At 41.6% G+C, this 23,829-nt stretch overlaps 1 protein-coding gene across 1 annotated transcript in view; it reads right to left on the bottom strand.

Moving 5' to 3' along the window:
• Positions 1–23,829, bottom strand: part of COL4A2 (collagen type IV alpha 2 chain) — a 143,972-nt gene that overhangs the window by 14,750 nt on the left and 105,393 nt on the right. The window contains exons 17-33 of the mRNA XM_018084110.2: positions 23,534–23,600; positions 22,171–22,272; positions 21,616–21,771; positions 20,237–20,329; positions 19,766–19,932; positions 17,852–17,924; positions 17,658–17,764; positions 16,296–16,497; positions 15,463–15,522; positions 14,663–14,725; positions 11,053–11,160; positions 9,422–9,643; positions 5,346–5,507; positions 4,617–4,787; positions 3,352–3,495; positions 1,906–2,031; positions 1,395–1,576 (exon numbers count right to left, since the gene is read on the bottom strand). Of these exons, the coding sequence (XP_017939599.1) occupies positions 1,395–1,576; positions 1,906–2,031; positions 3,352–3,495; positions 4,617–4,787; positions 5,346–5,507; positions 9,422–9,643; positions 11,053–11,160; positions 14,663–14,725; positions 15,463–15,522; positions 16,296–16,497; positions 17,658–17,764; positions 17,852–17,924; positions 19,766–19,932; positions 20,237–20,329; positions 21,616–21,771; positions 22,171–22,272; positions 23,534–23,600 (2,205 nt within the window). The remainder of the gene's footprint in view (positions 1–1,394; positions 1,577–1,905; positions 2,032–3,351; positions 3,496–4,616; positions 4,788–5,345; positions 5,508–9,421; positions 9,644–11,052; positions 11,161–14,662; positions 14,726–15,462; positions 15,523–16,295; positions 16,498–17,657; positions 17,765–17,851; positions 17,925–19,765; positions 19,933–20,236; positions 20,330–21,615; positions 21,772–22,170; positions 22,273–23,533; positions 23,601–23,829) is intronic.

The raw sequence follows: 23,829 nt of genomic DNA, 5'->3' as shown, positions 1-23,829 counted from the left end.
TCCAAGCAGCAGAGTTTGGAAATATTAAAAAAAAAAACCAAACAACTGTTACATTTACCATTTTTGAGTTTCTATAGTACTTTATAGAGCTGCAGGTCAGTTAAGATAGACCAGTACAAACCAAAGGACAAGTTATGTTTGCAAAGACTTAAGTTTGAAATTGAGGATATCCTATTATGCATATATAGAAGTGAGTCCTTATGCTGGTTTTGGCTGGGGCAGAGTAAATTTTCTTCATAATAGCTAGTATGGGGCTGTGTTTTGGATTTGTGCTAGCAAGTGTTGATAACATAGGGATGTTTTAGCTATTGCTGAACAGTGGTTACACAGGGTCAAGACCTTTTTTGCTTCTCTCCCCACCCTGCCAGAGAGCAGGCTGGGGGTGCATAAGGAGTTGGGAGGGGACATAGCCAAGACAGCTGATCTCAAATGACCCAAGGGTTAATATCCCACACCACTTGGTGTCATGCTCAGCATGTAAGTCTAGGGGGATGGTGGGATGAGGGACTGGTTGGGCATCAGCCAGCTGGTGGTGAGCAATTGTTTTCATTTGTATCACTTATCTTTCCTGGGTTTTATTTATCTCTCATTGCTATTTTCATTATTATTACTGTTGTTATTATTATTATTATTTATTGTTACTATATTTTATTTCAATTATTAAAGTTCTTATCTCAATCCACAGGTTTTCTTGCTTTTACCCTTCCAACTCTCTTCTCCCCATCCTGCTGGGAGTATAGGGGATAACTGAGCAAGTGGCTGCGTGGGGCTTAGTTTCTGGCTGGGGTTAAACTGTAACAGTCCTGCAGTCCTTGGTTAGAAAAAAGTCTTATTGAAATCGAAGGGCAGAGCTACCTGAAAAAGGAATACAGTTTTTGTCTCTCTTAAATGATATTTGTGAGTCAACTGTAAGGCCTTTTCTAAGTGTTTATTTCTTCCAGTGTAATTTATTTTGTGGTCAAAGTGAATAATAGTGAATTACCCTCTAGAAGCTAAGATTTTTAGTCTCTTCTACTGATAGATGAGTGGCAGTGAGTAATTTTTGCCAGTAATACCATCAGTCCTGGGAGAAAGAAAAGTAAGGCCGGTATTGAGAATAATTTTTACCAACAGCAGCAGCAACAGGACCAAGGACCTAGAAGGAACCATCTGGGTCCTCATTGGTAAAAAGATGGTACATGAAATTTGGATGTTTCACAATGAGAAAAGAAATTACTCTGCTTAATGAATGTTGGAGGGATCAAGCAAAAATATTTGATCTACTTATTCAATGATTATTGCATTATTATCTTTGCACTGTAGCTGTTCAGCACAATTTCAAGGGGTGAACGCTACTTAGACAAACTGAATGCCAGCATAAAGACACCCTTATTCCCTCATGGTCATGAACTCACTCTGACTCCTGTGCTGCCAGGGAAGCCTCTGATGCCAGGAGAGCCAGCAGGACCAGGATACCCTTTCAGACCCGTCAGCCCTTTCACGCCAATATCCCCTTTCACACCAGCCACGTAGCTGGGATGCCCAGGGGACCCTGGGGTTCCTGTCTTTCCAGGAAGACCTGGCATTCCCTTGCTACCTGCAGGTGGGGAAGAAGAAAAATAAATAAGGGAAGACTCACGTAGTTGCTTGTGTGTAAGAAGTTTTCCTGCAAGCAGCCTTCTTGAAACATGGCACCATGATGTGCTACACAATGCAGCACACACACACACGACATCATCCCTTAAAGCTTTCCTCAGGGGTGACTGTGAAATGCAGCTGGAAGCTCAGTTTTGGTATCAGAGATTTTGCTGGGGGGGTCTACAATGTTATGGTACAATGAGCAGGGAATATTTAGTATGGTAGCCGAGAAAAGGCACCGATTGATAGTCCTGAATATGCTTGCTTTGTTTTGCTGTGACCACTGACCTTTTAAGCCAAAGAATCCCTTTGTGCCCCTTTCTCCAACGTCTCCTTTTTCACCTTTAACTTCCATCATCATGCTGGGCATGAGTTTTGGGGGTTCTCCTGGGGGGCCTTGATCCCCACGGTCACCTAAAGGGTAAAAAAAACAACCATGTTACAAAAAGCTAGTCAGCAGCACTGTGTTAGAAAAAGTGAACAGAAGAGTGAATTAGGAAAAAGGAATAATCACAGAATATGTTGAGTTGGAAGGGATCCCACAGGGATGATTGAGTCCAACTCCTAGCCCAGTGCGGGACCATTCCCAGGAATCACACCATGTACAAGCTACGGAAAATCCACTTGCATAAAAAGTAATCCGTGTCAATATATGTCAGTGGAACAGTCACACTTAAGAAAACATGAAAACTGAGTTAAACTTTTGTACATACAATCCTGGGGAGCAGGAACCAGACTCCTCTGTGATAGATAATTTAGCTCTCAGCAGATCAGTTAGGAATCATGTGTTTATAAAGAAACGCAAAATCATGGTTTATAAAAAAACCCAAAAAGCACACTGGAGAAAGCACAGAAAAGTGAAAGGGAAATTATCAGTCAAAAAGCAAAAGAAAGTGTTTGGATTTGTTACCAGTCATATTGTTCATTTTCTTGACTTTATGGTTACTAGTGACATCAGTAAATGTCTTGAAGAAAGGACCCACATAGACTGTATGACTATCTTTAGTTCTTTATGGGGTACAGAGACAGGCCAGTAACCCACACTTGTCTCCTATGACTATGCACTATGTATTTCTTCACCAAGAAGTATATTTGCACTTCTCTTCGCAGAGGCTGCTTTCACACTTGCTTCTTGCTGAGACCTTATCTGAGTGTCTGAGATCACTGTTCTGCAACCTCTGAACTGCAGATGACTGGGTTTTTTTAAATACCAGTCTTAGGGTCCCTAGAAAGAACATTTTGGCCTTGAGGCAAAACATTTATATAAAGAAAATTGTATGCAAAGAAGAGAGGACTGAGTTACAGTGTTCATTTCACTGGTGATGATATCAACTGATATGTTTGTGACTTTTAACTATTTAATTGCCTTGTTTTCTGAATATTTCAGTGCCTTTACAGTGCAACTGGAGCAAAATCCAAGTATTTTCCCCCAGGCACTTTACACTTCCCAGGAAAAGGCTTTGTTGACTTCTGCACATGCCCAGAGGTGCCACTATCTGAGTTCAGATGAATAATGATATGTCTGTCTTTAACCTTAATGTAGAGATTCACAAAGAAGTAAACTTTCCCTGAGCCGAAAATCCAGGCCTCTTGGCCAGAGGCCCATGTGTGAAATAGTTAGAGGAATGTCTGAGCTAAATTTACCATGTGAAAAATGCATCTTCTTTATGTCCTTGTAAAATAGTTCTGCAGATGTGAAGAACAAATATGCTGGTATCACCCATAAGCAAATACCTTTGAAGCCACGTGCGCCCTGTGAGCCTTTATCACCCTGAGGCCCAAGTGGACCAAATTCTCCTTTGATTCCCTTGATGCCTGGCCTTCCTTTTAGGCCTGTCATGCCTTTGAAGCCATCAATGCCAGGTGAGCCTCTTGAACCTTTTAAAAAAGAAGGGGAAAAGAACTGTTACTTTACTCAGATTTCTGCAAACTAAGTAAATGTGAACCAGCAACACATGACTGAAACGGCACAAAAACTTCAGTGCAACAGTACCTATTTTTTGGGTACCTTGATGCTTACAGCATTCTGCAGCTCTGGAACAGGCACCCAAGCTCTCTGAGAGGTAGTAGAGCTCCTGAGGTAGTGTACTCTCAGGAGTACACTAACCTGCCTCAACTGGCCAAGAGGAAATGTGGAGATGGCCAGAACTTAGTGTATTCTTCTGAAAGATCAGTTCAACCCCTCTCCTAGAGATAAGCTAAAGAAAGATACATAGTTCCACACGAGGTTTTTAGTCAGCCTGTCCTACTACATGTAGAGATACAATTCATGGGTCCAGGACTGCCTGGCCTTTTCTCAGCAAAAATTCCCCTACTACTCTTTTCTAAACAAGATGGGTAATGCTAACAAATAGATCTTAATTTCCCTCAAATGAGAGCTGATCAGTACTCCAGAGCTGTCCCAGGAAAAAAGTTCTGTCTTTCCAGCTGATGAAATTGCAACATGCATTTTTAAGCATGCACCCCCTTTGTGCTTAACTTGGCTTCACATGGAGTTGAACCCACTTGAAACCTCCTGTGGTGTAGGCAAAGTGCATTATATGTAGTGTTTTCATGGCTGGCAGGTGAGAATCTCACCTTCTCAACATAACATTAGTATCCTGCTAAAAGTCAACATCGAGGTCTTGTGTCTGACATTCCTCAGTTCACAGCTTCCAGCTTTAAAAAACTTTAGAGCCAAGGTTTGGGGAAACATCTAAATTTCACTGAGCGCCAATGGGACTAAGACAAGGGAAAGACTTTTAGAGAAAGAAAAGAGTAAATACTGTATTTTTTGAAATGAGAAATAAAACAGCCATTGCTTTTCTAAATAGATTGAATATAACAATCTACCATTGTGCCAAGCAGTTGTGCCAAGCACAATGCAGGGGAAAATGGACAGTGATTTTGGAATATGTGATCCTAATTATTTTGTTCTAAACAGAGGTAGACCCATCAGAGGATGTGTCCAGTTCATCTCTAAGCAACTACTTTTTTCAAAGCAGCAGTCCAGAGCTTACCTTTATCTCCTGGAAAGCCATCCATTCCACTTACGCCAGGAGGACCAGTCACTCCACGTATGCCTGGTAATCCCGCGTGACCTGCTTCACCTTTGTCACCAGACAGACCTTTCAGGCCCACGGGGCCAGGAAAACCTTGCTCACCGTCTTCTCCCCTAGCACCAGGTGGACCTGCCATGTGAACACAAGAGCAGGGAAATTAAAAAGTGTTTGGACGTATATGAAGATTTCATACAAGGTAGCTCAAGAGGGAGAAAACTGCTGTCCTAGCAGCTCCATATTGAGGTGGGAAATTGGAATTTTTTTCATCAAAGAACTGCAGAAATGATTGTAAAGATAAAGCAGCTCATCAATGTGAACCAGTCTTGCTATCAGCTTGGTTCCACATCCACCGCCAACAGGAACTTCTCCTCCTCTTTAATTTAATAATTAAGCCTCTCTTCCATAAGACTATTCCCAGTCTGCCAGCAGCAAGCTCTGGTAGGTGGCTATAGATGGAAAAGCAGTAGCTCTGCCAGTGAGGACTTCATCACACCTATTTCCCATGTGTGACATCAGCACAATTTCCTATCACAGTGACTGCATTATTGTGGTTATTTCCCTATCTGGGAATTAATGCCTGATGTGTCCCACAGCCCCAAGCTTAACTTTCCACTGTGAAAACTGTTCAGTTGCCCTGACACAGAGAACTGGCAAGAGGAATGACACAGGACAGCAATACTTCCTCACCAAGAGGTCCTTGAGAGCCAGGCCCACCATCTGGCCCACGATTTCCTGGTGGACCTGGGAATCCATGCGTTCCTCGTGTTCCTGGTAATCCCATCAAACCTGGGAGACCTTGCGGCCCTGGATCTCCTTTCGGTCCTGGCAAACCTGGGTTACCATCCGCTCCTAAAAGACCATAATCATGCATTAGAGATCATACATATCTAGAGAGCTTATCTTTACATATCTCTTCTGAGCACGCACTAGTTTTTCAGGGTGTTTTCCTTTGAAAATTCAGTGAGAACACGAAAAGCAAATTAAAGGACTGCTCATCAGTTTTAAAATATTTGACATTACCAGTACTGATCTCAATATTTTAATCAGAAAGGCTGACTGGCTCTTTCAAATGAATGGTAACAATTTGGCACCAGGTGGATACAGATGGAGCAGGTCTCTTTCACTTTTAATCCAAATAATTCTGTAATACCTGATCTCTCTATCACATATATCTCAGTAAGCATTGAATCAAGCAGCTGACTGAACCACTGAAATAATGCTATGTATCTTTTCTAAAACGTTATAGGCAGGAATAGTAACATTTAAGGCAGACAGTGGGTTTTGTGTTATTGCTCAGAAATAACAAGCATTGTTACAAAGCACTGTTATAAGAGTCATACAAATTCCTTATGAAAAAGGCCCTGATTCTACATGACTTAATGCACTAGGTGAAAATTTGTCTCTGTATCTCTACCATATAAAAGCAAACGAGGTCTCAAGTTTTAAAAGCTAATGCCTGCTTTTCATTCAGGTTGGAGAAGTAGCAACATACAAGTAGTACATGGCATTTAAAATCCAGGTCAAGTGGATCTGCTTCTCTTTATTAGGTTTTACATCAGTGTAGGTCCATTGGCTTGACTTTATATACTATGTGACCAATACATCTGTTCTAGAACAAGCAGCAGTCACAAGTATTGAGGCCATGTAGCTGAGAACACAGCTGCACTGGGCAGGGCACGTCTCAAGGATGAAGGACCAACACCTCCCTAAGATCCTGCTCTATGGTGAACTTGTCTCCAACTGCCGCAAGAGAGGAGCCCCGAAGAGAAGATACGAGGACTCCCTGAAACAACATCTCAGCCTTGGCCACATTGATCAACATAACTGGTCTACTCTGGCCTCAAATCGGGAGGTCTGGAGACACACCATCTATAACGCTGCGGATGCTTTTGAGAACGCACACAGGATCACCATTGAAGAGAAAAGACAATGCAGAAAGAATCGTGCCTTGCAGAATATACCACCTAAGGAGTCGTTCTGCTGTGCCTTTTGCAACCTGCCCTGTCTATCTCATATTGGCCTTTTTAGCCACCAACGTGCTTACAACAAACGTGGGTAGAGCCCTTCCCAAATCTTTGTTCGCGAAGCCCAGCCATGATAACTTTATACGGCAAGTGAGCTTTATAACTGCAATCACTTAAAGTGAGTTTTCTCAAAAACAGAGCACAGACTTCAGTTTCCTATTCTGAAAGTGGCACAGATGACATAAAGCAATCCCTAGCCATTTCCTATAAAATGAAAAAAATGTATAACTCAGATAAAAATTCACATGCCATGTGGACCCATTCTGTCAGAACTGTAAAATAAATCAAGAATAGACAAACTGGTAACACTATTTGTTTTCACTGTACTTATTTTTTGTTATTACTGAAAGCTTTGTTCTACAGAAAAGCTTACAAAGAGGGTGCAAAGTCACACTAATTTTTTTTGTTTTCAATCAGTGTTTTACCTTGAATTTCTTCCCCTTTTCAGAGGGTTAATGATGTTTTCTGCTTTTTCTCAAAGTTGTGAAGTACCACAGAGTTGCTTTCATCCCTTTCCTTCACTCTGGAGCTCTACTGAAGGTAAAACCAGCTCTCCTTGCTTCAAATAACTCAGGGAAGAGGATGATTTATTTATTTGTATAGAAAATCACAAGAAGAATATCCAAAACCAGTTCCTGTGACAAACTCCTTTGCTTTGAGTTAGTCACACAATTACTACTTCTTTCTCACTTCCACTCAGGGCAAGGGGGTAATCAGCAACCCTAAATTTAACTATGTGTCCAAATGCTCCAGAAACTGTGTAAATGCTAAATTCCCATATGAGCTTTTTTGAAAGTCCTCCACAGAGTTCAGAGAGTAGCAAAGTCAGATTTTGTAGAGAAATTATGTTTTCTCTGTTTTGTATAGGGAGTTTAGCATGAGTTTTAAGGTCTGTGAAATAACAAACTGAAATGAACACCCTGAAGTTATGAGTAAGTATATAATGCTATCTTTTTATGTTCCTGAGTGCCCAAAGACTGACAAGGTAAAATGGCTTATTAACACTGTCCTCTTAATTAAAATTTACAATTTTGGCACTAGTGCACTGTGCTGATTGGCAAAGCCAGACATCTTTTACCCAGCATTACCCAGGCATCTTTTGGCATGGGAAACAACTTCAGTATTATGCAGTAGGTAAGTGAAAAGTCAGGATAATGACTACATCACTATTCCCTTAACTAGAGGAAAATAATTAGCAGTATGTCTGAATGCAGCAAAGATGAGCAAAATCTGGTTCTGTAGTATCCTACTGTAGCTGATTTCATGTAGAGCAGTGTGAAGGAGAGCTGAACATAAGCAATGTATCTCCAGAAGGTGTTTGGAGGAGCCAGGCTTATTGATAACAGTTGACACAGATGTGGAAAGGATGGGAGATCATCAGACACTGGGAATTGATACTGGGGTCATCACAGAATCATAAAATATGCTGAGTTGGAAGAGATCCATCAGGATCATTGAGTCCAATTCTCAGCCCTGCACAGGATCATCCCCAAGAGTCACACCATGTGCCTGAGAGTATCATCCAAACACTTCCTGAACTCTGTCAGGCTTGGTGCTGTCTCTTCTTCTCCAGGCTGAACAGACCAATTGACCTCAGCTGCTCCTCATACGGCTTCCCCTCAAGGCCCTTCACCATTTTCGTTGCCCTCCTTTTGTTACTCTCTAACAGTTTAACATCTTTCCTATATTAAAGTGATGAAAACTGCACGCAACATTAAAGGTGAGGCCACCTCAGCACAGAGCAGAGTGGGACAATCCCCTCCCTCGAACAGCTGGCAATGCTTTGCCTAATGCCCCCCAGGACATGGTTGGCCCTCCTGGCTGCCAGGACACTGCTGACTCATATTCAACTTGCCATCGACCAGGACCCCCAGGTCCCTTTCTGTGGCACTGCTGTCCAGCATCTCATCTCCCAGTCTGTACAAACATCCAGGGTTGTCCCATCCAAGGTGCAGAATCTGGGACTTCCCCTTGTTGAACTTCATATGGTTGGTGATAGCCCAGTCCTCTAATTTGTCAAGGTCTCTCTGCAGGACCTCCCTGCCTTTGAGGAAGTCAACAGCTCCTCCCAGTTTTGTATCATCTGCAAATTTCCTTAGCACCCCTTCCAGTCCTGCCTCCAAGTCATTTAGGAAGATGTTGAAGAGCACAGGGCCCAAGATAGAGCCCTGTGGAACCCCACTAGTGACAGGTCACCAGTCTGATGTTACCCCATTCACTGTTACCCTCTGTGCTTGAATTGTGAGCCAATTGCTCACCCACCACATGATGTGTTTATCCAGTTGTGTGCTGGACAGTTTGTCCAGAAAGATCCTGTGAGAGACAGTACTGAAAGCTTTACTGAAATCCAAAAAGTTTACATCAGCTGGCTTCCCTTGATCAACTAGGTGGGTTGCCTTGTCATAGAAGGAAATCAAGTTGGATAAGCAGGACTTGCCCTTCATGAAGCCATGCTGGCTGTGACCAAAGACTTCATTGTCTTTCAGCTGTATTTCAATACTTCCCAGAATAATCTTCTCCATACCTTTACCAGGCACTGAAGTGAGACTAATAGGCCTGCAATTTCCAGGGTCCTCCTTCTTTCCTTTCTTGAAAATCGGGACAACGTTTGCTAGCTTCCAGTCAGCTGGGAACCTCTGGCACTTCCTAACATGGTCTTTTAGTACTCTCACATCCTTGTAATTTGACATTTGTATCACACTCTTACTCAAGCATTTCTTTATTTGAAGAAGCTGTTACCTCTAATTCCTGGTACTCCTTGATCTCCTGGTGCACCTTTCAATCCCGGGAAGCCAGGGAGCCCGACATCCCCTCGGGAACCTGCTGGTGCTCCAAAAACATCACCAGGAAGGCCCTTCAGTCCTGGTGCTCCTGGAGCTCCGGATTTTCCTGTAAGACCTGGGTGTCCCTGAAGTCCAGGTAGACCATTTGGACCTCTGTCTCCCCTGGGTCCAGTAAAACCTGAAATAAAACAGGGACTAGGGATCACAGGGTTCACTACAAATGGAGTTCAAATCCTAGATATACCATTATAATGTCCTCTTTTTACCATAAGTGACAGGTGAAAGGCTTCTTGTGGACTAGGAAACTGGACCTGGAATGGAAATTGAGTCCAAGCACTGGTGAAAGACAGTACAAAAGACTGCAGAAAATTGGTCCCTGTGTCCAAAAGACTGCAGAAAATTGGTCCCTGTGTTCTGGGAGCCATATGATATGGGAGCCGTAATTTAGCATTTAGAGCACTCTGTGGAGTTTAGCAGGGGAAATACAGGCTCATGGTCCTTCCCTATGCTGCACAGAACCATGTTTTATTATGCAGTCCTTGCCTATTGACCAGGGCATGCATCAATTCTTCTTTTTCTTTCTCTTTTGCTGCTACAGGTGCTATAGATAAGTCTAGTCTATCAGGCCATGTGCTGCAAAGCCCCATGAGGGTGAAGCAGCACCTAGCACTGGATTTGGGAAAGTATTCAGCACTTCAGAATCTGTGAGGATTTAGGACTTTGAAAACAGATAAGATGAAAAGAAGTTCTAAAGAGCTTGTAGATTACGTTGCATCAATGGCTTCTGTATTGTGCTACAGAAAAAAATCCCTCTGCCCATTTCTGTGATGAAATTACCCTGGTCAACCACCAGGGAAGTGGTAGTTTCTGGAGGTAATTCTTGCTGGACTGACTGATGGTACGTGAACATATATACCCATTGTAGCTTATATGTGTGTGTAGTGGCACACACATACAGGCTCATTTGACTTACTATCTACGAACAGATATATGTGTCTTGATGTGTCTTGAGTTGATGGATCTTGGACATCCTGGAACCTCTGAAGAGATAAACAAGCCTTGGGACTTAAAAAATCTGTACCTATTACACACTAGCATAAAATTTGACAGGCACTGGACACTTGCAAAACACTTTGGGAACAGAGCTGCCTATGCACAAGGTGAGTAGCTAGTACTCCACCTTTGATACGTGCAGTATCATTTATACTAAAGTTAGAAAGAGTTAAATAGAAGTACTAATGTTATTATTTTCTTCCTTTCTGCATCATCATTATGAGTAAAATCTATTTGGAATCTGAAATATCTTGTTATTGATTTTTTTTTGACGTGAATTTCATAAATTTTTACTGTCACATTTATAATTTTACACTATAAGGAAGGTTGACATCTATGTCACTTTCTGTCACTATAGATGTTGCAGGAAATCATTTTGGATTTGAAAAGTAGCAGCTATGTCTAATAGCTTAGTGATTGAAGGTAGAAGAGAAATAAAAACGTATCTGGAAACAAGTTTTTGTGTTTCAGTACTGTAGCAAAGAGGTCAAAAATATAAAAAGATAAAAAGAATGACTAATTATTTCAAGATACCTGGAGGACCTGGGAGTCCTTCCCGACCTGGATCACCTCGTGTACCATTTAGCCCTGGAAAGCCCATTGGACCTGGATCACCTGGGAATCCTCTTGCACCTTTTGCACCTAAATTATATAAAAGAAAGTAAGAAAGCGTGATTTGAACAAACGAAAGAGAAATGTGCATATAATGTAAGAAAATGTAGTAGTAAATATCATCATAATGTGTTTCTGGAGGTAAAGATGAAGCTTTTTAAAAGATTTAATAGGACTATACTGTAGCTCCTCAGAAGTATTCAAGATACTCAAACATGGACCAAAATCTAGGCTGTTTTTACAAACATGGATTAACTTGACTTAAAGACTAATGATATGGAAACTACTAGGGTGAAAATAATTAGTCTCACAGACTTTTTGGAACCTTTTAATATTTTGTAAATTAAGACTTTTAGCTCAAGGTCAAAAGGCAATGTCAAAGAATAATGTTCACAGAAGCAGGCACAGCTGAGATACTGTAGGAGGAACAAATTTTTCCCTTCCCTGCTAAACTGATCACAGAACAAGAGCAGACTGGTTTAGATAACCGCAAACAGAAACCTAAGGCTAAAGGTTAGATCTAATCATCCTAGAAACTGAATACAAATTAACTAGCCTACTTACTATATTTGTAACACTTCAGGTCTAGAGATTCCGTAGTAAAGAAGGGCTATGCCCTGAAAAAGTGTTTATACCAAATTGTCTCCTAACAGGCAAAATGAGACCTTGCTTCCTTGTGATATAGTATTTGACATTTCAGTAAGGGCAAATATTACTGTTTCTTAGCATCTCAAAACCTGCAAGCATTTTGTAGGATTCCTTTGTTATGTTTCGAAAATTATATTTTTTTCCATGCAACAGTTTATTACGTGAGTCTCATTGATTCATTGTATTCCAAGATCAAGACTTTTTGGTAAAGTTCTTTGTAAATAATTCCTGTGGAATGCTTTTGCCCCTCCCCTCCCCAGCACTTTGAACTTTAAAAGTTCACAGCTCAGGCCTGAAGGTCAACAACATGCTTTAACATTTCAAGTGTGGTTGCTTAGCATCACCATAAATTTATTTATTACGCTGAAAGCAAGTTTCTTTCCATCCCCAACTATGACAAATCACGGAAACTATCACTTGAATTTTGATACTTTTTTCCACTTCAGTTTTCTGAACTTCCATTATTTAACCATGATTACTTGTAGTTTGAGCTATTGTTTGACAAGGAGAGAAGGAAACTCTTTAAATCATCAGAAATTAGGTGCACATAACCAGCCAATGCAGTGTGAATAGCATTTGCAGTGCTGTACAGGACTGCTCTCTCCCTTATATAAGAAATAACTTCTCGGAAAGAAATGAAAAGGAAAATCCTAGGCTTTCCAGTTTCAATGAAAAATTCTAATGTGTCTCTTACCCAAATAGCATCTTGGTCTTGCTTCCCATCTGCAATAACTGACTTGCATTCATTCTGTTCAGTATTGCACTAATTAAAAAGCCATGTAAAAGAAAGAAGGCTAATGGACAATATAACCACTGCTTACCACATATTTCAGTAACTCATTATGTGATGTTGGCTGATGTTGACACATTGTGCCCAACAGCAGAGAGAAAAAGTTTTTGTTTTAGGCCATTTTGTTTTAGTTTGCAAGCACTTTAGCTGTATGTTTGAAACAGAAAACAGCTTAAAAATTTTATTCAACAGCAATTATGTAGGTCTTGAGACTCCTGAATAACCAAGATGTAACTTAGGATGAGCTGAGTGTGCTGCTGAGGAATTTCAAAAGAACACAAGGACATGAGGGTCTGAAACTATAAAGACATCTCCTTGCTCTATATACTGTGTGCCACAAGCACCCAGAACACTGAGAGACTTGATTGTCTATAGCAGAGCTCCATCCTTGCTGAACAGAAGGTGGGAAATCTTGTGGGCAAACCATGTCTACTCTAAGCAGACAATCAAAATGGTGTAAAGGAGGTGTTGGTGCTTTTGTGTCAGTCCAGAGAATGTGGGTAGGAATGATGCTTCGAAAAACTCAATTGACACAGCTATGGCAAAAGGAAGCCATGAAAATATGTCCTGTTCCTCACAGGTTTCCAGATACAGAACTACCTCAGGTTGAAATGCAGCTAAAACTAGAGTTCTGCACTGGGCTCAACAACAGGCCTTTTCTAGTTTTTGGAGGGAGAGGATGAAAAACAAATCTTAAAATTACTAAAACATATAAGCTGACAAGTATACAGAAAGATCTATTAGAGAACTAACCAAGAATACAAAATATGAAACACATGAAACAGCATCACTTGTGTTACAGCAGTCTTACAGCTGGGAGTTAAATCTGACTGTACTCATTGAAAGAAAAACCTTCAAGCTCATAAGAATGAAAGAAAAAACAAATCATCATACTCAGAAAAAAATTACAAGGATGGCAAAGAAAACAACCTTCAGAAGCATTGATCCTACTAACAAACTCAGGCATTAGGACTGAGAAAACACAGGTCATCTTTCAACAGAGATAAAATGTTCCATTTTAAGGTCCATTAGTTTGAGATAAATCAACCCATCAATCCATGTATGCCATAATAAAACTTGTGTTGAAAAAGAAAAAAAAAGCTTGACCTTAAAATTTATACTCCTGATCTCCAACCTTGGCTAAAGCACAGGAGCACAGGAACAGATGCATCATGAATTTCACATTTCTCAAACTCTGAAGGACCCAGTTACGGTTTTTGTCAGTATCTTTACAACTGGTGATGAGAAGGATTTACTGAAAAACAGCTTTTTGCTTAGGCTGGGAGTATGTTAGCTTATAGGAACTATCAGCGCTGGTCACAGGTTCTCTCTCACAAGTCAGGCACTATGACCACTCAGCACACCTTGCCCATGTGTCTCTCAATTCCATCTGAAAAAATCCCTCAGACTCTGCCCTCACCTCCTCATCCTTCTGGAAGGAGGTGGGGAACTGTCGGTATTGGGAAGGCCCAGGATCATCAGATGGCTCCTCTGGGCTAGGGGGAACCAGCTCTGCAAGGAAGGCGTGTGTGGCCATAGACAGCACAACAGCATTGTGACAGACAGCCTGGCCCACAACATGGAGCTGTGTTAAAGACCCTAAACTCACATTGCTCTGTATATCACTCGTGGAGGAACAGTAAGAATGATGTGTCACAGTCCTGCATTGCAACCTTTTATCACCCTTCTCTGAGAGTGATATTTTCCTCTCAGAGTTGTTTCCTCTCAGTATTTTCCTTGTGAGGTGTCCATCAGCTCTGAGAGACCTCAGTATTCTCTCTACCAATAAACCTGTAGACTCTCTCTGTATACTCTTACTTGCATGTGGAGAAAAGCTCAGATATGGGCTGTAGTTTATGTCCTTTCTGTCTTCTGTTTCATGGCTGCCACTCATTAGCCAAGGCAGAATTAGCTCAGGAATGGTGCAGTTACCTGGGCTGCATGCTTAGATGTCTCTGCCAGAGTCAGGTTAACACTGTCCTTCAATGTAATTACTAAAACTTGCTGTCTGCTAAGGCTCAGCTTTCATCAATATGGCAAGATATCCCTCAAATGTAGTGCATGTGGGAAACAAAGGGGAAGGCAAAACATTACCTGTGGCTCCTGGCAGTCCTGGCCTGCCTTGGGATCCCTTTGGTGGCCTCACACAGCCTGCACCTGTAAAAAACCAAGAATTAGTTGCACCTTACGTGCTCATATGCTGCCTCTCATCGTCTTTGTGTCTGCAGCTGGGACAACTTCATTAAAACAGGTGAATGAAATTAACAGGCAAAAGAAGCTTTAGTCTTCATAAAAAAAAAAAATTGGCCATGGGTAGCATTTTCAGGAGAGCACTCAGGCTGAGCTTCACCCCAAGAGCTGCTCTTCTGCCTATTTTACAGGGCCTATGGTGGCTGTTCCAGTTAGACCAGCACAGGATGGGTAGTCCAACCTCAGGGATGACTGTCTTTTTCAGAATGAGAGACACTTTGTTTCCCTGTGGGCAACGTATAGCCCTGAAGCAATCAGGTTAGTTTTAAGTTTTTTCTTCTTAGATGTCAAATTGCACTGAAAATCTTCACTCAAAGTTCTTTTTTAAAAAAAGTTGCTAAAATTTTCTTGGGCACCTAATTTCTGGTACTGTGGTTATAGATTGCACAGTAATCATTGTTGTGTTACAATAAACACTCAGGAACAATGAAATGAAGAATTTCTGAATTGCAGAGCTAAAAGTGCAATAATTTTAGAATGTGACTGATTAATTTACTTTATATACATGATTATTTGCAACCTGAAGTTCAAATAGTTTACAACCAAGAGCATCCAAAGCAGTCATTAGAAAGAAAGTATCAACTCATAAGTGCAGCATAAAACTAAATATTAAAAGATATTCAAGCCATCTGCATGTACAGTACCTGACCATATTGGTTCAGTTGCATCTCCTCTAGGAAAGTCTTCAGTGACCTGTCCACAGTCTGTGAGCAAAAATGGGCAAAGGCACTTATTATTAAAAGAGAAAAACTGCAAAAAGAGAAAAATGCTCTCAATTCTAACCAAAATGTCTACTACAACAGTAGATAATGTATTCTCATATCTAATATGCACACATACAACACAAATTATTTGCTTTAATATATTGGAACTCTCTATCCATATATTGGTTAGATCTGGGCCTAAAACCTAACCCTATCTGAGTCAGGAGGCTGTGTGTCCCACACACTGTGTAGGGTTGACATGTGCCTGCTTTAGCTTGCATATTCTTCCAGGCTTCTTGAAGTCAAGCAATAAAATCCTGAGCCTGAGCTTTTCTGAATGTAGCCCTGGCACTCTTATGCTTGGAAGGGACTCGGAAAGCTGCAGAGATACTATGAAGAGCCCTGAAGAATGGATACATGATTTTCTCTGATCAATTAAAAGATTATGTTGGACAGAAAAGATCAGAGAAAACCATCTGTGAGTATTCCAGTGGCAGGACATTGCTCCATTGCCTCTAACTGCTTGAAACCTGAAAGCTGTTGCTTGCTGGCACTAACACATTCATTCACCCTATTTCAATACCTGACATGAAACTACTGGGACTTCTGAAGTATCTCCTTCTTTAAGATTTCTGGACAATACGAGCAATCCCTTTCCCCCCACATAACCCCCACCAAGCTCTACTTTTTCAACAGTGTGCTGTACAAATGCTGCATGGAATTCAGCGAGGATGTCCTATGGCTCTGATCTAAGACAGGGAGATGTCTCTTACCTAGCTGGCCAGGCTCTCCTGGCAGACCAGGCAGACCTGGAGGTCCTGGGTTTCCATCTTGTCCTTGGTCACCTGGAGGACCCCGGAACCCTTTTGGACCAGGAAATCCTTCACCTGGCAGGCCTGCTTCTCCTGGAAAGCCCTTTGGGCCTAATTCACCTGGATAACCAGGATCACCAGGGAAACCTCTGATACCATCACCCTGCGGGAAGTGAACAGAGGTGGTCACTCCTGACTTTGCTGAGAAACAAACACAACTCAAACAGTTGAACTAATCTCATGAATAGTATCTTCTAGGCAGTAATTTCTCAAGTGTTGCATCCCAGCTCTCTAAATCAACATTGCAAATAAAGTATTTTTGAAACAATCTGACTTTAATGTAGACCTCACAGCTGAAAAGGCATGAGAGAAGCACTCCTTGAAGGAATATTTCCCTAAAAACGCTGGCCCATGAACACCACTTGGGTAAAATGAATCAGTGCTGTGGAAAGGCTCATGGTCCTTTCTGAAAAGCTGTAAGTGGGTTTAGGGAGACAACAAGCATTGCCAGAAATGTTCTGTTCTGGCATTTACTTCTGAGAAAAACTGACATAAAAATGCACCCAAAAAGGCAGACTTTGTCTCTTCCTCTAGTGACATTTCTACACTATTGAATCAATATCTTATGAACATCATTAGAGAAAACCATTCCATCCTCAGAAGTAATATAAAGTACCACCTTTACTGGTAGTAAAAAGCACTATGGTCCAGAGTGCACAATACAGCTCTTTCCCGTTTTAAAATACGATGTAAGAGCATCCCAATGGTTAAAAACAGCATTTATGACGGGCAAGATGAATTCCTCTTGTGAGGTATTTAACTTTTGCCTACAGAAGGAGCTTAGAAAATGAACAAAGACTAAATATCTAACTTCTAGATGGCTACAGTTGCTATCAAGTATATATATATGATGACACAATGTACATTTTAAGACCATACAATTGCAGCAAATTTTGCTTTTCTTTAACTGGGTTGAACCAAAGCTGTTGAAGTTCAGTCACAGAGAATCTCTCTTAGACAATGCTAGAAGGAGTCACTAATAAATCACTAATTACCACAAATTAACCAGTAATAACAAGATGGCCTAAATGAGTTATACAGTACTACACAGTTGTTTAAATGCAATGGAAATTAAAGTGCAAGATTGTTCTAAAAACTCTTGAGAGAAAACTTGATTTTTGAAATATTGATAACTAGCAAAGCCAGTCTAATTGTGCATCATTATCTGTGAGAGAAGGATAGCCTGGTGATCGTAATCCCTCAGAATTAAATACATTAATAATTGGGTGTGGTGGAAATGATTTAGCTGTATTTACTGCTTACCGGAAGGCCAGGCTGTCCTGGTAAGCCATCTAATCCATCTCTGCCTGGGAAACCATCTCCACCTCTGATACCAGGCAGCCCGGGATCTCCTCGGATTCCTTTGGTGCCTAAAGAAGGCCTTGCATTGTTAGACCAATCTCTAATTAAAGGTATAAATAATAGGAAAATACATATGATATAAATTTTTACTCTACCTTTAGTAGTTATATGTAAAGAATCTCCCTTTTCTCCTTTCCGTCCAGGAAATCCAGCTGGACCCGAAAACCCCTGGTGTTACATGCATTAAAAAAAATGAAACAAACCAGAACTGCTTAAGAAATAATTATCAAGATTTGCATTTCCAGTGTCCTGCTTAAAAAAAGAATTCTCCTTAAATTTTACTTCTTTCCCATTACTTTCCGTGAATGATTTCCTCTTCAGTAATCCCATTCTTGTACAGAATCTTTATTAATATATTCTAACTAGGACCAGGGTCTCTGTGGCATGGTAGGGGAGCTTCTGCATGAGGATGGACTGGGACACCTGTGTGTTTCCATGAGCTAGAGTCCTGCAGGTGACTGCATCTGCAGAATTGCACTGGAGAAAACGTGGTAAATTACTCAGTGTTAGCCACCAAAGCAAATGCTGTAAGCAACTCTTTGGCACTTTGGAAACAACACTCAAGGTTACACTGACATACAACTCCTCCTGTGCACCACTACCAATGAGGACAGCCTCACAGCTGGCAGTGGACTGTGGTTCAAACACTGTTTTGGAGCTGAAAAGTAGCACCATCTTTATTTACCAGAGACAGGAACTTGGGCACAGAAGGATTAAATGACCTGCCCCAAATCACAGACCTGTGGGAAGGTTTTGGAAGGGCTGGAGGTCCCTGGTCCAACCTAGGACTTGGAGATAGAGCAGGTTGCTCAGGACCTTGCCTAGCCATGCATTGAAAATCTGCAATGGAGACTTTCTCTCTTGCAAAGGCAAACTGTGGTGAAGCTAAAGACCAGTCTCTGGCATTCCTGAGTCCTTGGCATAATCGAGAAACCTCCTCCTGAACAGCCCATCTGAAAGTCATGTTGCCAGCTGCAGGCCAAGTGCCTTGCAACCACAGGACCAAACCCATGGTAGGTGCCAAGACCCAAAGGTTACAGACTCATTTACCATTGACTATTCTCTGCCAGTTAGCTTTAGTTCAATTACACTCATGCTCATTAAAATATAAGCTGTGCACATTAGGTTGTCCTTAGCCACCTCTTACTGAATTCCAGGGCAGACACTGAATGAAAGAGATGTACCTGATAAATTTATTTTTTGTTTAAAATATTCCTGTGCCATACATTATTTAAAAGTGTGTCTTTTGCATCTCTGCTTTTTAGTGACATTCTGGGTGAAAAGCATGTGTGGAACCTGCATCTCAGCTGCAGATCATCTCAACGATACAGGTTTGCACTTCTGTTAGTCTAAAGGGGGAGATCAGAATTGAGTATAAGCATCCTGCTTTACCTGGGCCATTTTTGAAAACTGAATTTTAATGGTCAGTGAAGCCACATCTGTACTCCATGGTAAAGATGTTTCTTCTGGACATTGATCTTTTTCAGGCCGAAAGAAATCTCAGGAACTTAAAATAACACTGAATCATTTCACTGACTACATACCTGCAGAAACCTTCAGCAGTAACACTACATTAATAGTATGATCTTTACATAGCTATTTTTTTGTTTTCAAGGTTTCAATATTCAGTATGATGCAATTTAGCACACAGGTGTTATCAAAATGTTTTATGGCTGCTTCTAATTTTTCACACTCAGTACTACAGATGCTTGAAAGGGTTCTTCTTTGTTCAAACAGAAAGTGGACTTTGGATTATGTGGAAATGATTTGCTTTTCCCAAAGCATTCTATTTTCACTTCCCAAAGCATCCTATTTTCACTTCTGTACCAGCAATTTTTTGGCTTTTGGTATTTTGTAGATAGCAACCTGAGAACTATTGAAGGGGCAAAGAAAGAAATAAATTGTACTTTTCATTGTTTTAACATGGAGAATAGTTTGGGCTCTTTTTTTCCCCTTCTTTTCTTCTAGTGGGCATATAAAACTAAGCAATAAATAAACAACTATCTCACTTTTGCTCCAGGGTAGCCAGGAAGACCATGTGGTCCTTGATCACCAGGTTCTCCTTTCCTCCCCGGCTGGCCAGGGGTTCCTGGAAAGCCAGGAGGGCCAGGGGGGCCAGTAGAGCCCCTTCTGAGTTCCTCACCCAAAAGGCATGCAGTGCAATCCCCTTCTTCGCCTAAGGAAAGGATTGGAGAGAGAAGAAAGAATGCTCTGTCACAACAAATAGATGTGCAGCTGTAACCATTTTATATATAGACTTGAGAATACTTGAGTAGTTTCTCAAATACTTGAGAAAAGTACTTTTTTTTTTCTTATTCCTTACAAGAAGCAAACACATTGTTTCTTTGTTGTGTTAGCCCCAAATCAAATTCATCAGTCCCCATGCATGTCAAAGTTCAATAAACTCAGACTGAATACAGTGTGAGCTTTACATAATGCATAACAGCAGATCATCTATTGTGTTATTTGTTATAACCTACCTTTAGGTCCTTTTCGTCCCCTTGGCCCAGGGAAACCTTGTGTACCAAATCTGCCTGGCATTCCTTCCTGTCCTTTTAATCCATAGAGAGGACCTAGAAATTTAATCAAATAAAAATATGAATTAATCTATTGTAGATTTACTGTTCTCTTTCCTTCCTATTTCTTTGAGCTACACTGCACCTGCCCCTTTCTTTTTCCCCTAATGTCACTTATTGTCTAACCCAGCCTGTTGTGATGTACCCCACTCTCTCTTCCTCTTTTAATCTTCTCACAGCTCCTCACACCCATTCTCCCTAACCTCCATCTGCTGTGGCAGATGATCCTTACCATTCTTTACTCTCTCTCACCCTGAATTCCTTTGCTTCTCTCACTCAGCCCAACCTACTTTGCATTAGCACAAACAGCCATCTCTGGATCATCTCCTGTATATCCTTTTCTCCAGTCCTGCTCTTGCACTGCTCCTCAGTGAAGCATTTTCCCAATGACCTCCCAAGAGGTAGGGGAAGAGAGCAGTAAGATTCCCCCTAGTTTTCTCTACTCCAGGATAAGGAAGAAATCCAACTCTTTCAGACCCTCCCTGATCCCTCCCCCAGCCCAAAACAGACCTTCTTCCAAGTGTTGTCAAGAGTGTCTAAAACCCATGCAAACCTTTTCTTCATTGATGAGCATACAAGACTTTACTGTGTGTCCTCCTCTATTGGGTCTGGCTGAGCTGGAGTTCATTTCCCCACAGTAGCCCTCACAGTGCTGTGCTTTGCAGCGGTAGATAGAAGGGTGTTGATAACACACCGGTGTTTTGGCTACTGCAGAGCACAGCATCAGCTCTGTAACATTCCTTCCTCAACTGAGGGCAAGATCCTGGGTGGGGACACAAGTAGGCCAGCTGACCCAAACTGGCCAACGGGATATTCCATACCATATGATGTCAGCTCAGATATAAAAACTAAGGCACAGAGCAGGAGGGGGGGCATTCATTGTCTCCAATGGCTGCCTGCTGAGGAACTGTCACACGTACCAAAGCCCTGTTTCTCGGAGGTGGACAATCATTGCTGCTCATGGCAAGTAGAGAATAAACCCTGCTATTCTTTGTTTTTGCGCGGACAAGCTTCTGCCTTGCTTTTGCTGTAATAAACTGCCTTATCCCAACCCACGAGTTGTTTTTCCACCTTACTCTGTCCCCTGTCTGGCCGAGAAGGGGAGTGATGGAGCAGTTGGGTGGGGACCTGGCGTCCAGCCAAGGTCAACTCACCACACCTCCCCACTGCTCATTTAGCTTCATTCTGTCAATCTACGATCTCACTTTGCCTTGACAACAGCTATCTTTAAAATAAGCAAAGATGGTCCTGTGAGTTCTCAGCATCTCTCTTCATGCACTTACCAGGGGCTCCAGCGGGACCGGGTGGACCACGGAGTCCTGGTGAGCCATCCTTACCCGGAAGCCCAGGTGGGCCCGCATAATAAGCAGGAGATCCTCTTTCACCTTTTTCACCTTTTGGTCCCATTTCTCCAGGTAAGCCTGGCTTATCCCCATCCGCTGAAAAAGAACCAGGGAAGAAGTTCAGAAAAATTTCTTAACAATGCTGCTCAAAGAGTTGTAATGTAATAGAAGAGAAAGTTCATACAACTGCATCTAATGTGCAAGAAAAAATGCAGCTATTTAGCATGGAACAAAAAAGGTAACTGCACTTTTCACTTGAGCAATTCAATAGTAGTTACTGAAGCAAGGCTCTGTCATCATCTCTATTTCAGTTGTTTTGCTAGAGCTGAAGGGCTGAAGGAATGACTCTTTCATTTTTTGCCCCCACAGTTATTATCTACCACTCTGCACTGCATATTCCATGGTCTGCATATATATTTCCCATATCCTGACTCTGTATCAGTTAAAACTCATTATAATGTTAAGGTGTTGGAACATGTGTTGCTGGGATATTACCATCAGAGAATCCAGGGAGACCAGGCAACCCACGATCTCCCTCCTCTCCTCGGTCTCCTGGTGTTCCAGAAACACCTGGGAAGCCTGGATCACCTCTTGCACCTGAAAGACATCCCCAGTTCCACAAAACATGTTAGTGTGATGCTGCTGTTCATTAAAAACCAAACATTAGGAACTTCAAGGGCTTCAGAGTATTAGAGTTTACAATAGTTTCTAAAAAGTAGCTTTAGAAATGGAATGACAGGAACGGTGTGGAGCTACCAAGACCAAGAAGGACAGAATCTCTCAGCATTTACTAATATGCAGCTAGAGCTACATTGGTCCAGGGAAGCACAGAAGACCACCTCTCTGAGGAGAGCCCTTCCTTTTCCTACAGGAAGTTGCCATTGTAACAGATGTGCAATATGTGAGCTTTCCTTTGCTTCCCAATACCAAGAGCATCTGCCTGGGCCCAGCTATTGCTTGCAGAAAGAATCATGCTCTTGTTAAAGGTCAGTGATACTAGAGGACATATGGTGTGTCCAGCCCCCTCCCTGCTTCTTCCTCTCTCTACACAGTCTCTCCTGCTCCTAAAAGCCTGCAGGGTATTCAGGATGATTTGACCACTGTTTTGGGCCTCTTGCCCCCTTTCTCTGGGAGGCAGGGAAACATTCATTGCTAGTCTCTCTGGCTTTCAGCAAGACTAGTATGAGGCATGACAATGGCATGAGGACAAAGGCTGGGTCAATGGCATGTGATCACTCTTGCTGTTTGCTGGCACCTTCCTTTGCATAGTTTTGGCCTTGGCAAACTGCTATCACCTTCTACGTGTTTCTATCTGGCAACCCCAGCTCTGCAGAGCAGCTGATGTTGGGTGCAACAAGTTTAGTGAAAAGATCACAAAGGAAATTTGTCAATTTAAAAAAGTAAAAAAAAATCTTCTTCTATTCCTCAAGGCTTTTTTAATGTGTGGGTTTTTTTCTTTCTTTCTAAATACTAGATGATAAGAATGGTCTCTGCTGTGCTGTCATTACTGCACTTTTTCCAGAGTCTCTGAAACAGGATGCAGAAGACAGACTCTCCCATTCTTCCTTTCACTGGACAACAAAGTCACATGCTTTTTTGCTTTTTTCTTCTCTGTGGATACAGGCATGCATGGATGCCTTCTGTATAGCAATCCAGTTTCAGCAGAATAGACAAAGAAGTCACCTGCCTGTAAAAAGGTGATTAGGGCACTCTCTCAGAAGACAATTATCGCTTCTGGAACACTTCAGCAAAACACAGGGTGTTTTATGAGTTGAATTGTCAGAATGTCATGCTTTTGATCTATGCAGAAAGTAGTAAAACAAAGCTAAGATAAATAATCTAAGCAAAGAAGACAAACCTTTCCTTGGGATGCGGGAAGGAAAATAGGAATCTGGTCCTGGAGGACCCATCTCGCCAGGCTCCCCCTATTAACAGAAGTTGAAGTATCACACCTAAGCACATATTCTAGAGAATTTCTTTTAAAATGGAAAGGTATGCACATGAAACATAAAGAAACAAGCTTTCAAAGGCAGTAATGTGACATTTAAGAAACCTTAGAGATTTCAAATAACCGTCCTACTGTGACAACAAAGAAAATTGCTGCTACATTATAGAATAGAAAAGAAAGCAAAATGACATCTGGTTTATTGCTTC

Source organism: Manacus vitellinus, unplaced genomic scaffold (assembly GCF_001715985.3).
Source record: "Manacus vitellinus isolate BGI_N305 unplaced genomic scaffold, ASM171598v3 scaffold_7_pilon, whole genome shotgun sequence".
In the NCBI taxonomy this organism is placed as follows: domain Eukaryota; kingdom Metazoa; phylum Chordata; class Aves; order Passeriformes; family Pipridae; genus Manacus; species Manacus vitellinus.
This window is presented reverse-complemented; position numbering and strand designations above follow the sequence as displayed.